At 37.2% G+C, this 14,874-nt stretch overlaps 1 protein-coding gene across 2 annotated transcripts; it reads right to left on the reverse strand.

Annotated features, from left to right (window-relative positions):
• Nucleotides 1-5,127: 5,127 nt before the first annotated feature.
• On the reverse strand, nucleotides 5,128-14,595 carry LOC128232736 (ran-specific GTPase-activating protein-like). Of its 2 annotated transcripts, none has more exons than XM_052946452.1 (6): nucleotides 14,477-14,595; nucleotides 11,274-11,374; nucleotides 10,734-10,891; nucleotides 9,736-9,864; nucleotides 9,347-9,433; nucleotides 5,128-6,278 (listed from the first exon to the last, which is right to left on the reverse strand). In XM_052946452.1, exons 1-6 carry the CDS (start codon nucleotides 14,498-14,500, stop codon nucleotides 6,049-6,051), a joined length of 729 nt encoding a protein of 242 aa, XP_052802412.1. In that variant the 5' UTR covers nucleotides 14,501-14,595; the 3' UTR covers nucleotides 5,128-6,048. The 2 variants fall into 2 exon arrangements, with proteins under 2 accessions (XP_052802412.1, XP_052802413.1); XM_052946453.1 differs by lacking the exon at nucleotides 14,477-14,595 and adding an exon at nucleotides 12,013-12,737.
• Nucleotides 14,596-14,874: the final 279 nt, after the last annotated feature.

Consider the following 14,874-nt stretch of genomic DNA (forward strand, 5'->3'; position numbering starts at 1 on the left):
CAGCACCTATCTGAAAAAAATACAATAAAATGTAAATTTAAATCCTTTTTATTAGGCATATGTTGGATTACAGGTACTCACTCGGTGAAAGATATTGCGACCTTAAAGCGAAACAAACCAGTATCCTCATGATCTTTTTTGTTAGAAAGAAATAGGAATTAACAAAAGATATTTATAAAACAGAATGCCACTGAACGCCGGTTTGTCAGAAACGTGTGGTATATTGCATGGAATGTTTCGTTAAATATGATATATTTTACAACGATTGAGAAGAAAGGAATGATAACTTATACTATGTCAGTCTCGTTGGCACGACGTTGCGCGATATTATGGTCTTGTGTTGTGGGGGAAAACGGAGTACCCAGAGTAAACCCACTTGTCCGGCTTGCTGACCACAAACCAAACTCACATTCACCCTAGCCGGGAAATATGTTTAAAGGAAACATTCATTACAATCGATGTAAAACCAAATTTAATACCAATTTTAATGTTAAGGGGTTACTACAACCTTGACATCTAACCTTCTGACTTCAAAAACGAAAGGGGTCATCATCTACCGTTCATGACCAGTGGTAAGTTTGAGGACTTTATAAAGACATGTTTACAGAGAAAATCGTTCCTTTTTTAAATAAGGTTTACTTTGACATTGACCTTCAACCTACTGACCTCAAATTCAATAGGGTCCATCTACTATTCATTAATCCTTATACATTTGAGGACCCAAGGATCAAGTGTCTTTGGCATTGGATATAACGTATGTAGGCCTGTGGCCTATTGCCTGAAAATTAAAGAAACGCTGGATGTGACCTTTACCTTCTGACCCTCAAAACAACAGAGGTCATGTACTGGTCAAGGACAAAATACAACTGAAGATATATGATTAAAGGTCAAACCGTTGTTTTTTTTGTTGACTGTGACATTGACTTTGGAACTGCTGAAACTAAAAACAAGAGGGGCACTATTGTTACTATTACTAACTTAAGCTGCATGTCCCATTGTCTAACCCAGATCGAGTAAGTCTGATATGACTGCATACCGTGACCATGACCGACTGACCCAAAATATGCGTATCACGTAGTTTCCTTGTGCTTTGTCAAACTGTTGTCGTCTTACTGTGCGGACAAAGTTTTCATACGACTGTTGGCCGTGACATTGACCTTTGACAATCGAAACAATAGGGACCATCTACTTGCCTATAGCAACCTACCGCAAAACTTGTGTCATACGTCAAAGTAATTGTGCGGACAGGCCCTTACTAACCCCAACTCCAACTCCTAACTAGACCTACCGCCCCAAACCTTCAAAGAGAGGCATACGTGACAGGATGAAATCAAGTTATATGCCAAAGGTAGCAAACAGCATATAAAATATTCTATACCATTACAACAAACACTTGTACCCATTAGTAATGTACCATTTAATGTCCGTTTGATTGGGATGATAAATGTGTTTCTCTTTTTAAAATTGATGAATTCGTATTGTAATATACCTAATGCACAATGTACATTCTTACCAAAATATTTTCAATGATTGTCAACTTGTTTAATTATCTTGATTGCCAATGTTTGGCATATGCTGTGGCATTCATAAACAGTAGAAAACAAACAGTCCGCAATACCACAGTACCCTACCTGTATCGTTGTCATGACAACAATTATTGTCGTCCAACGAAAACATGTTAAAATGATGTGTACACTCCGTTTTGACCCCTCACTCAAACTTTCGTAAGGTTCTTATAACTAGTTTGCATACTTCTTGAGTTAATCTTCGCGAGGATACAGACGGGCGAAAGGCATTCGCATTATTTCTGTTTTTGCCCAGTGTTACAAAGAACATGTGTTTTTCTCCCACCTCAGATAAGTAGATCCAATGATTTAAACATGCTAGAAATTCTTATCTTGCCCACGGGCGAAGATAAAATGCCCGTATGGAACTCCTTTTTAATGGTAACCACATTGTAATTACCTCCCTTGTTGAAGACAGTCGTCTGTAGCATTATGGAAACCTTGTCTTGTGGCAATATTTAGAACGCTAATTTATTATTTCTCGCTTCAAATGTCACCATAAAACAGTTTTCACGCACCTTTCAAGAAAGAATGCTTCATTCTCCTTAGAACTATGTAAAGACCGATTTGACTATTAACATGCTCTGAATCACTGCGCTCATATCCATGACAACCATGAATTATCGCATATCCATACGCAATTATATTCACTAAGCACAAAATAGTTTCGGCAATAAAAACATTTTTACTTAATTTTGTTTAACTGAGGTGGGAGAAAAAGCATCTGCCATAGCCGCTCGTGTAAGATAGGTTCATCCCGATCCATGCGCAGGGTGTTTTGCGGAAACTCGGTAAACCTCGTTTCCGCAAAACACCCTACGCTCGGGTCGGAATGAACCTATCTTACACTTTCGGCCATGGAAGATACTTATAATCTCCGCATTACCCTCTATCTACATAACAAGTTTCATAAACATTGCTTTAATATGTTTTGTTTATGTCCAGATCCAGAAAGTGTGGTATTTTCATGTTTCATGGTTGTCACGGCAACCACATTCTTTATCCAACACAAGGGCATGGGCACTTCTTATTCCCCCCTAACCACTTGTTAAGTTTCATAGAACTAGCGTGTTTACTTGTGATATCTCACGATGCGATTTCTTTCTGTCATACGAATATACATTCACATTATCATTGTTGCTGTAGGAATCACTTTTTGTTCGACGAAAGAAATTTAATAACAAGCATTCTCTCATCTTTCTGTCAGACAAGTAATCACAATTGGTCTGACAGATGGTCATATTTCAATAGAGGGAAACAAAAGAACCAAATGGTTCTTTCGATTCGTCCTTTTATATGGATCAGATCAATGGCAAACGATCGTCTATCTTGAAATGGAACTTGTAATGCTAGTTCCACGTCTTCGCCTAAGCGCACGAAGATATGCAGACTGGAATTGTTGAACATAAATGTTTAACTACATACATTTGAGGATAAGGCACAACCAGAGTGAACATGTGTCATCGAACGAATCATGGACAGACCAGCTTACCAATTATACTTTAAACCTATAGGTTTAAAACCCGGAGTTAATTTCCATTAAGAAAGTGATAAGACACATGAATGACTGATAACGCAGATTTGTCTTTCTTAAGTTGGTGACTCAAGTGTTGAGGCTTCACGAGATATAAAATACGTCTTTGACCCTATGTGCAAACTTCATCCAGGAGACTTATGAAGATGCTGGTCTTAGGCCAAAAAACAACAACCTGTGTTTCCGGTGACCCGACCGACCGACCCTAATCTTTTTTAGACATAAAAGTAAAACAAATAAAAAAAATCTATCGTAAAGAAAAATTATATTTTTTTTAAATATATCGTCATTATTTTCGTTCTTTGTCTTTCTATGTACCCGGAGAATAAACTTTCATTCCTTATTATGTATTACCGAGACGCTATGTCAACAGGAATACAAAATGGCGGAGGGCGGCGAACCCTGTCCGATATCTTCAAATTAACAAACGCATGTTTACGGTCCAAACACGTGGTTAATCACAAGAGACATATTTTGCAGTCTTTAAAATGAAAATATTTAGGATTATAGCTCGCGGTGTTATTTATTCATGTCCAAAATAAAACTTTCTTTTTACGATTAGGCATTGCGTATATCATGCAGGCTTCTTACGATTAAGCTTTGCTCCATCTAATGCAGGCTACTTGCCAGGCTCCAATACACATTCACTAGTCGTTACATTAATTTATCCGCAATTTATGGTTATTTATTTCGCCTTATTAAAAATAAGTCCCATCAACTGAAATCCAATTAAAAACCATTGAAAGTTAACGACACATTTGTTGGAATGTGTCGGCTGCTGATCAAACGGTACTATTTGTGACGTCAGTGCACAAGCGGTGATAATATCAAAGGCGCGTGGCTATGGTTTGTATTTAATTCGGTCAGTCGGATACCGTACGATCCCATTTGATTGCCAAGGTTTCGCCTAGGCTGGTTAAGAAAATACCATACGATCGAAAAAATAATCAATAATCGTTGTCTGGGAATCTTATAACAATGACAGAAATGTTTGAATTCACTATAAATATGAATGAAACTTTGATTGTACGAAAATAAGATAAGTAAAATAAATCCATATCCGCGTTTACTTGTTCTATTTTTAACCTACCTCCACTTGAAGGCCTAGTTTAAGGAGCTCACAGTTGACAAGAAAATCGGCGATTTTCCTCATGCAAATTAACAAATTAGTTGATAATTGACTGTTTGGGTAGAACATAATCACAGATCTGTAGAAATTGAAGTGCTGGATTTGTTTTCTAAAAACCGATCGCGACTTATAAACGAGTATTGTATACAAAAAACACCAGATTTCATGGGGAAAATTGGCGGGAAAATACGGTAGTCGAAGGCGTTTTTCTGTGACTTTTTGTAAATTATGAAACGCTTAGATATAACATAATTGTTATGATTCAACAGAAAATTGCATATGGAAACTGTAAAAAAAAATGCCGACCGACCGACCCTTTTTTTTCCGCCATGTCACCGGAAACACAGGTATTTTTTGTTGGCCTTAACATCCAATTTAATTACAGTACAAGGGAGTGAAGTCACCGAAGTGCTTTGACCTCGTGCACTTGTCATATAACCTCCAGCAAGCTTCCAACTTGAAGAATCCTAAATACACGAATCTCTAGCTTCTCCAAAATGTTAGTGGTTTGACCAACATAACACAGTACCCTTTAAGACTTCCAGTGAACATCTTTGGTCGACCTTGAACTTGTTAATCATGGTGTCAATGTTAAGACACATTCTTGATGTAAAGACACATTCTTGAACTTGTTAATTATCGGTGTCAATGTTAAGACACATTCTCGAACTTGTAAAATCATCGGAGTCTATGCTCAGACACGACCTTGAACTTGTTAATCATTGGTGTCAATGCTCAGACACGACCTTGAACTTGTCAAGCATCGTAGGCAATATTAAGACACGATCTTGAACATGTTAATCAGTGGAACCAATGTTAAGACACATTCTTGAACTTGTAAATCAGAAGAACCAATGTTAAGACAAAGGATACAAAATGAAACGTTAATCAAAATTGCATAATATTTTAAATGCCTTTATTGTTTATTTCTTGACTTATAATGCAACAACACAATAACATAATAGAAAGGTACTGCACAAACTGGCATTGTTCTATTGAATCAACTGAAATGTTCTGAAAGATCTACAAGTATAAACTGTATTCATAAACATTTCTTTTACAATAACTTGTAATGTAGTTGTCTAATTCAAGTAATTGAGACAGAAATGATTCAAAGATATTTCACCTTTACAAGTTAATAACGATGTTGTTTATCACATTGTTAACTTTAACAAACATCTCATGGCAAATTGAAACTCAGAAGTATTTGAGAATATCACTTGTTTGTTTAACATAAAATAAGTGCCTGCTGTTAAAAATCGGTCATATATTGATTATATAGCATATGAACTCTTTCCCTGGGATTGATTAAACTAATATACATCATACCCACCCCTCCCACGGTTCCCCCAGACTGAACCATAATTAGTCGTACATGTACATACAAGTATATATATAGCCAGTACCATGACATGGACATTTTCTATTTGCTTAAATTTATCTGGTACTTTCAAAATTACCTCTTCAGAATAGTAATGGTAATAATTATTGTGAACGTTAACGAGTGTATGTGCAATGCATTTGTCGACAGGTGTAATCAGAAATGTGCACCTAATAACAACCTTTTTTTCTTGAAGCACAAACTGAGACTATTACACAAATCCTTCCTGATATACATTAATATTAAGACTACATGCAGTATAATTCATGTAAATTCAACCCCCCAAAGCTGGTTCGTAACTCAACCTCAATTTTTTTTTTTGAGGCATCCTGAATGAAGTTGCTGATTTAATTGTGAAGGTTAACAAATAAACAAGCAATACAGTGCAGAGCACTTTATATTAAATTACACCAACATGCCAATACTCAATTATAAGTTATTAAGCATTTTCTTCTTTATTATCTACTTTTTCATCATCAGTTTTGTTGGTCTGTGTTTTTTCACTACTTTCACTACCACTTTTGTCTTCTTTCACAGTCAATGTTTCGAGTTGGTCTGCAACTTTGTCTGCCTCTGTATTTTGAGTATCACTTTTTGTATCTCCACCTGCCTTCTGTGTCTCCTTTTCTGTCTCATCCTCGGTTCTGGCCTTTCCATTTGATGTGGGATCTGGGAACAGGTAATGCAAAAGTTATTAACTTAAAATTAAATTGCTTAACACATTATAACCCCATGGACTGTTTTGTCACTTAAGGGAAGGGCCACGATATTACCCCATGGACTGTTATGTCACCCACTGGAAGAGCAACGCTATTACCCCATGGACTGTTATGTCACCCACCAGAAATGCAACGCTATTACCCATGGACTGTTATGTCACCCACTGGAAGAGCAACGCTATTACCCATGGACTGTTATGTCACCCACTGGAAGAGCAACGCTATTACCCCATGGACTGTTATGTCACCCACCAGAAATGCAACGCTATTACCCCATGGACTGTTAGGTCACCCACCAGAAATGCAACGCTATTACCCATGGACTGTTATGTCACCCACCGGAAGAGCAACGCTATTACCCATGGACTGTTATGTCACCCACCAGAAATGCAACGCTATTACCCCATGGACTGTTATGTCACCCACCAGAAATGCAACGCTATTACCCATGGACTGTTATGTCACCCACCAGAAATGCAACGCTATTACCCCATGGACTGTTATGTCACCCACCGGAAGAGCAACGCTATTACCCCATGGACTGTTATGTCACCCACCAGAAGAGCAACGCTATTACCCATGGACTGTTATGTCACCCACTGAAAAGGGCCACATTATTAACCCATGGACTGTTTTGTCACCCATCGGAAGGGCCAACTATTACCCCATGGACTGTTATGTCACCCACCGCAAGAGCAACGCTATTACCCCATGGACTGTTTTGTCACCCACCGGAAGGGCCACATTATTACCCCATGGACTGTTATGTCACCCACCGGAAGAGCGACGCTATTACCCCATGGACTGTTATGTCACCCACTGGAAGGGCCACATTATTAACCCATGGACTGTAATGTCACCCTTAGGAAGGACCAAGTTATTACCCCATGGACTGTTATGTCACCCTTTGGAAGGGCCACACTATTACCCCATGGACTGTTATGTCATCCACCAGAAGGGCCACGTTATTACCTCATGGACTGTTTTGTCACCCACCGGAAGGGCCAACTATTACTCCATGGACTGTTATGTCACCCACTGCAAGAGCAACGTTATTACCCCATGGACTGTTTTGTCACCCACCGGAAGGGCCACGTTATTACCCTATGGACTGTTATGTCACCCACCGCAAGAGCAAAGTTATTACCCCATGGACTGTTATGTCACCCACCGCAAGAGCAACGTTATTACCCCATGGACTGTTATGTCACCCACCGCAAGAGCAACGTTATTACCCCATGGACTGTTTTGTCACCCACCGGAAGGGCCACATTATTACCCTATGGACTGTTATGTCACCCACCGGAAGGGCCACATTATTACCCTATGGACTGTTATGTCACCCACCGGAGGGGCCACATTATTACCCTATGGACTGTTATGTCACCCACCGCAAGAGCAACGCTATTACCCCATGGACTGTTATGTCACCCACCGGAAGAGCAACGCTATTACCCCATGGACTGTTATGTCACCCACCGGAAGAGCGACGCTATTACCCCATGGACTGTTATGTCACCCACCGGAAGAGCGAAGCTATTACCCCATGGACTGTTATGTCACCCACCAGAAATGCAACGCTATTACCCCATGGACTGTTATGTCACCCACCGGAAGAGCGACGCTATTACCCCATGGACTGTTATGTCACCCACTGGAAGAGCGACGCTATTACCCATGGACTGTTATGTCACCCACTGGAAGAGCGACGCTATTACCCCATGGACTGTTATGTCACCCACCGGAAGAGCGACACTATTACCCCATGGACTGTTATGTCACCCACCGCAAGAGCAACGTTATTACCCCATGGACTGTTATGTCACCCACTGGAAGAGCAACGCTATTACCCCATGGACTGTTATGTCACCCACTGAAAGAGCAACGCTATTACCCCATGGACTGTTATGTCACCCACTGAAAAGGGCCACATTTTTAACCTATGGACTGTAATGTCACCCTTTGGAAGGACCAAATTATTACCCCATGGACTGTTATGTCACCCTTTGGAAGGGCCACACTATTACCCCATGGACTGTTATGTCACCCACCGGAAGGGCCACGTTATTTCCCCATGAACTGTTATGTCACCCACAGGAAGGGCCACGTTATAACATGACAAAGACAAGAGCACTAGCACTTACAGTAAATTGTCTAGATGGAAATTTTATGAAAATATCATTTCTTTAACTTGAAGTGACACTCTTATTCAAAATCAATACATACACATGTATAACAAACATCAATTTTGACTGATAAATCTTTAAGTACTTACTAAATAATACATTTATGGAAAATATTAATTAATGATAACAAGATTTTAACCGTGTATTTATTAGCAGAAAGTGCAAAAATATTAAATGATTGGTGAATGCTAAAAGATTTACAGTGGTCTATTATAGTCTCATAAGGTAGAAATTCTGTGCTTTATACTTTTTTCTTTTAAATTAAACTCGGTATCCTTCAGAACCATTGTTTTCGACATATATTCATCTTTTTTTGAATATTAAAACAATATTATTAATTGTGGTAAATCTTGTTTAGGAGTAAGAGTGCATCTTTAACATTCATAAAGATATCATCTTAATAAAAGTCAAGCAAGTCCAGTCAAGAAATTATGGTCAAATGACAATTCAAGAGGCACAGATAGGAATTTGGTTGATATGCCATCAAACATGAGAATAACAGTGATCTCCCTTAAACATGGGAAAAACAGTCCTAGCTATTACTTTCATTGTAAAAGTTATTTTATTACATCTCATGTTAGTTATTTTGTGATTCAAGGGTAAACTTTTGACATTTAAATGGCCCGCCCATAACGCTTGCTTTAGTTCAATGTTTATGTATTACTCATGTTTTGATATTATACAACAGCCATAAGTTAAAAGAACTGGTTTTAAAACTATTTTAGTACAGTACTTTTAACTTACATTATTCAGTATTGATTTACTATTTATACAGTATTAAATGAGATACAGTATTGTATTTAAACAATACACAATAGCTGCCTCATCTTACCTTCCCCAATCGTCTCATTGTGTTTAGGGATAGCTTCCTTCATGATTTCCTGTGCCTCTTCAAACTTGGCCTTCCATTTCTGAGCAACTGCACAAAATAACAGTTAAAATACAGGTATTGAGAACAATGAAAGGCATATTGTGCTCATATTTTAAGAACAAACAAAAATTCAAGCTACAAATCAGGCTTTTCCCTTGTTAAAACAGCCATTGACAGGCAATATAAAATGTATGTACACATTCCTCCAACTTAAAAATTTGTCAATGAAAAGCTTTTCTCATGTTCTGATACAAAAATGTTTTATATTTCGGTTTGGCAGGCCAAATAATTAACAACTAAATGGATAAATTACTTGAGTCTAGCCTAATATTATTACTTCCAATACTCACTTTCTGCATTAGCGAATCGGATAGCTAGGAGTTCCGGTCTCGGTTCTCCGTCAGAGAAGTCGGAGTTGGTTGTCCACACCCATGCCTTCTCACTGCCACAGTTCGGCTTCAATGTCATCTCTGGCTGAACTGAAACATTAACAAAAACCAGGCTCTTCAGCAGTGATTGACAGAATTAAAGGAATAAAACATGCGCTGTTATGACAATATAGTAGAGTTTTTGCGACAAGAAGTAGGAAAATCAGACATTTTTTAGATCAGTATAATATCCTTTTACAACAATTTTCAATTTTAAGAAATATTTAAATGTCTTATACCCATTTGGACAAACCTGTGAAAAAAACAAAGCCCTGAACGGCAAGTTAAAATTTATTTGAAAAGTTTAAAGCCGTCAGGCCATCTTGGGTCGGCTATGTTTCAATGACCCTTCAGACTCACCAGGTTATCGGTGGACAAAATAAAAGAATAAAGATAAAAACTTCTCTTTACACAATGACCTACATTTTTCTTGAATAACGACCAACACTAAATCATTCAGATTTGTAGTTAACAACTTAACAGACACGACGTCATGATTTAAAAATACTGATTAATGTTACAGAAACCATGTTATGTAAAATAGTAATAATTAAGAAGGCTCGCTTTTACATTAATCAGGATTTTTCATTACATTAATCAGGATTTTTCATTAAAGAAAAAGGAATAAAAGAAGGCAATTTTAAAAAGCAAGAATGCAGGAGATCCTGCAGAACACTCAACTGTAACATCTTGGATTGGAAATTGACCCACTCACTTAAAATTCAATTGGATTCCTCTGCTGATCATGACAGCTTCCTACCAAGTTTGAGATCCCTTGGCCTAAGTGTTCACAAGTTTTTGATCAGATACCTAGAGAACGACAGACATATGATCTAATTACTATATGCTGCCCTTTAGGGGCATAAAAACAACAAAGGTCTGCATTAAAACAAGACTCACATAGACTGACTGTTTATTACCGTAATGGTTTGCACACAATTTATGTGTTTTATCTCTTCTCATGAGTACTCGAACAAGGTTGGATGATTTATGTCGCAGCAGTTTCACTGTGCCTGTTCCTCGCTCCTTCCATTCTGGTGGCTCTGAGGCATTGTCAAAGCGAAATAGCTTTGCCCTCCTTTAATAAAGCATACACATTTCAAATATTGCAAAGGCAAACTTAACGCAGCAAGAGTTATACCCAAGTTTTTATATAACATTCCCTTAGACTATCAAGAAGAAAAAAATGACAATAACTGTACCTCACAACACATGGTACGTTTCATGTCAATTTGTTCAATGTGTGAGTCATGGCCAGACAGTGTCCCAACTGCTCATGAATAATTCTCATATTCTCAGTGGCAACATGGTTTGTTGATATACTCAAATATCAATTTGTTGCATTCATTGCAGGACAAGCACTAGTGTAAGAATTTGGACTTTATCATTCAAGTGGAATTTCGATGACTGGTGCTACTCTGTTGCCATCAGTAGGCAGTTCTTATACAACAACTACTTACATCTGTACAAGCTCGTCTTCCTCCTCCTCCAGTGTGACCACATCCACCGGGTCCAGCTTGATGATCGGCTCAAAGTGCACATCGGGTGAGTCTACCTCCTCCTGAAAACAACAGCAACACATATTCACAACTTCTCATGTAAAGGAAATGCATCAAATCTGCCACGAAACAAAATATTCAGTAATTACATGTAAAATTAATTTCTGTTCTACAGTTTCTGTCAATAGAAAATGCTTCATACACATTCTGACCAAATTTGGTGATGATTGGACAAAGGCTTCTAAAGATATTGATTGGTCAAGACCGATTCTAGACAATTTCTATAATTAAAGGGCAATAACTCTCAAGTGACTCAATCAATATTGTTGGTTTTGCTCATACACATTCTGGCAAATTTAAAGGTTCTTTTTTGGTAATTTCAATGAATAAAGGGAAAGAGAAATAAATATATAACTCTGTAATGACTCAAGTGAGAACAAATGATCAAGTTGCATGACTTTCAATGTTATTTTGACTTACTTGTTCAAATTAAAACTCATGGGATGGATGTTGTGTTTAATTTGACAATAAATGGACAAAAATCAGCACACAAAATATCGACCAAAAAATTTGCGGTTTTCGATGTTAAATAGGTGAAAACTTGCATATATTTAATAATGGTAAGGTTTATTAATAGTTAATGCGTAAAGCAGCTGATGCTTAATTATGAAAGCAAATGTGAGTCAAAACATGCGCTCACCATGCTTGTATACATGAACTGTGGGCTTCCGCAAATTCGTACTTGATTGTGACCTCTTTAAATGTCATCATTTTTCGTGTTTTTTTTATAGCTATATCTAGCTATAAATGGCTAATATAGCAACTTTTTAACTTTGCCCCAGCCAACGTTCATTCAACTCTTCAAATTCGTTTCAGAAATGTCTCAGCTTCCATTTGAGCAGTGTTTTATTAAGCTAAGCTTGCCAGCTCTAGAATACAGAAGCTTCCAAAGCGATCATGTACAAATATTCAAAATGAAACATTACTTTGATGACTTCACTACATAATTTACCCTATCAACCAATTCATCAAACCATGGACATAATTACAAGACACAGAAACCAAGAGCTAATAAGAAAATTCGGCTATACTCTTTCATCCATAGAATCATAAACAATTGGAATGCTTTACCAGTAGATATTGTAAGTGGTTAACTCTTGAAAATGTGTGACGACTATTCATAAACGAGAAACAACTTGGGTTATGCCTAACCCGACTGGAGACCACGAAAGACCAGACATGGAGGGGAAAGACAGGCCTTAGGGGCCGATCAGTTTCCAGGGCTTTTTCACCTTCTTTGCTAGGGGCCGAAATTAGGCTACTTCACAATTGCAGGGTTCGAATTTAACTTTGAGGAGCACTCGCAAAATTTTGCGAGTGCTTTTTGAGGCAACTCGTAAAATGAAAAATCAACTTGCAATTTTATTATTTGCTTTATTTCCTTATAGTATTGTCTAATTAAAGTAGATATAAGACATACTTGAATATTAAAAAGTATCAATCTTGAGAGTTTGACATTTTTCACTTTGAGGGGGGGGGGGGGGGGGGTATATTTTCCCTCGCCATCAGGTAATACTCATTGATTGGGTTTACATATATTGCACAAAAGCGCTAAATTTAGCCAATGATTGAGCTAGTTAATTACATCATTTGTATTCACTTTATATTATGCACACCTCGGAGCATCCCGGAAAGATTCGAGTTAAAACTCGGCCTATTCTGTATTTGTTCTATTTTTGAAAACTCACTAGAGTGTGACTCCGTACTGTCTTCTTTATACTGGTAGTGTAAACATGCCACTTATAGGCTGTTTACACTTGACTACGTAGCGGAGTTAAGTTCATGTTTATTCTACTTTCCTTTTTAAAATTGTATGGTCTAGAAAAAGCCACTCACAGAATTTTGCGAGCTTGAATAAAAGTCACTAGCAATTTGCAAATGTCGCTCGCATTTTGCAATTGTCGCTCGCATTTTGCGAGTATGCGAGTCTAAATTCGAACCCTGAATTGGGAAAAATGGCATATTTTCCCAATTTCCAGGTATTTTTTTCACAATTCCCAGATATTTTTCCCAAAAAGGAAGATCTTACTTAAAAAATTTACAATAAAAATTTATTCTGTTTGAGCAAATTATTCTTTTATCTTTTAAGTTAACATAAGATGAATGCTGTATAATTTAAACGTTATTAAACATGGATTTAATTTGAAGACTGATACGGTTATTTCTTAAACTGTGGTGTTAGTCTTATTGTGGTATTAAGGAATGGAATTAATTGATCTGTACACTGAAGCATAAAATAACTTCAATAGGTCTGTGATTAGTACTGTTTACACGGGGAAAATTGAAGATTTGAATTTGCTGTACTCTTTCCGACAAAAGAAAAACACGAGAAATGGACATTGAATTATGCTTGTTTGTCTAAAGACAATCTAGTTATACCAACATATTGCACACCATTTTAAAGGTAATTGACTCTTCTTTCCATGTCACATATTTAAAAATGGATTGTTTTTATGTTGGTTGAGAAATTTGCACAAAACTGGACTCTATCGTGAAATCGGGTAAGTTTGAGTTACATACCTTGTTTTTTTTTTGTATAACAAAGACACTTAATATCTCCAGATGTGTTGTTTATCTCATTGTATATACCCAAAATGGTTTTAAACAACATTTTTGTGACAAACAATGATTCAGATGCCTGTGGTATGACCAGTACAACAAAATAATGAACAAGTAGATCTACATGAACATAGATTCATATTAAATTCAAAGAAGAGAGTAACGTCTCATGTGAACAGGCCATCAGGAAACATTGCTTGATCTTGCCATAATTGTCAGAACAAAAGAATTCTGGGGACACTTCAAGTGACCAATAGATTGGTTCTTTTAAAGAACATTTACACCTATTCAAACATCAAATCTTCCATGTTAAATCTGGTTTAATTCTTGGATCAGGGCGTTCTAGAACTTTAAAACGCGACAACAAACTCTAGCATTGACTCTTAAGTTCATCATTGAAAAGGCAACTTATTTCGTGAAGTAAACAAACCATTTTTCACGGTGGTTATCATTATCAAAACCGATATTTTCATCTTAGAGGAATGAAACTGGTGGTGATCATCTAATTGTAAGAAGAACCATGCTAATAGAACATAAGACCATACCGGGGTTTTTGTTTCACTGGCCATAGTTTAAGATTACAAAGGATACTTAAATTAATTTCTGAAATCAGTAATTCGGTTTGTTTTCCCTCGTTTAGAGATTTCCGGTTCCGTTCTCGGTGCGATACTATTCGGGCGATACTATTTCCCGGTCCCGGTCTCAACGAAACATAAGATATTAGATGATAATTATGTCATCATTTATTTCATATTGTATATCAATAAAACAAATAATAAATCAAGGCATGGACCTATAAACCGGTGTATAGGTCCGTGATTAAGGCAAAGATAAAAACATAAGATATATATATGCATGTACTAAAATTAATGTCATGAATAACAAACACACTGTGTGAGTTTTTTTTTCCATTTTATATTCAGTTATGTTATAAGTATGCTAA

The sequence above is a fragment of the Mya arenaria genome, chromosome 4 (assembly GCF_026914265.1).
Source record: "Mya arenaria isolate MELC-2E11 chromosome 4, ASM2691426v1".
Lineage (NCBI taxonomy): Eukaryota > Metazoa > Mollusca > Bivalvia > Myida > Myidae > Mya > Mya arenaria.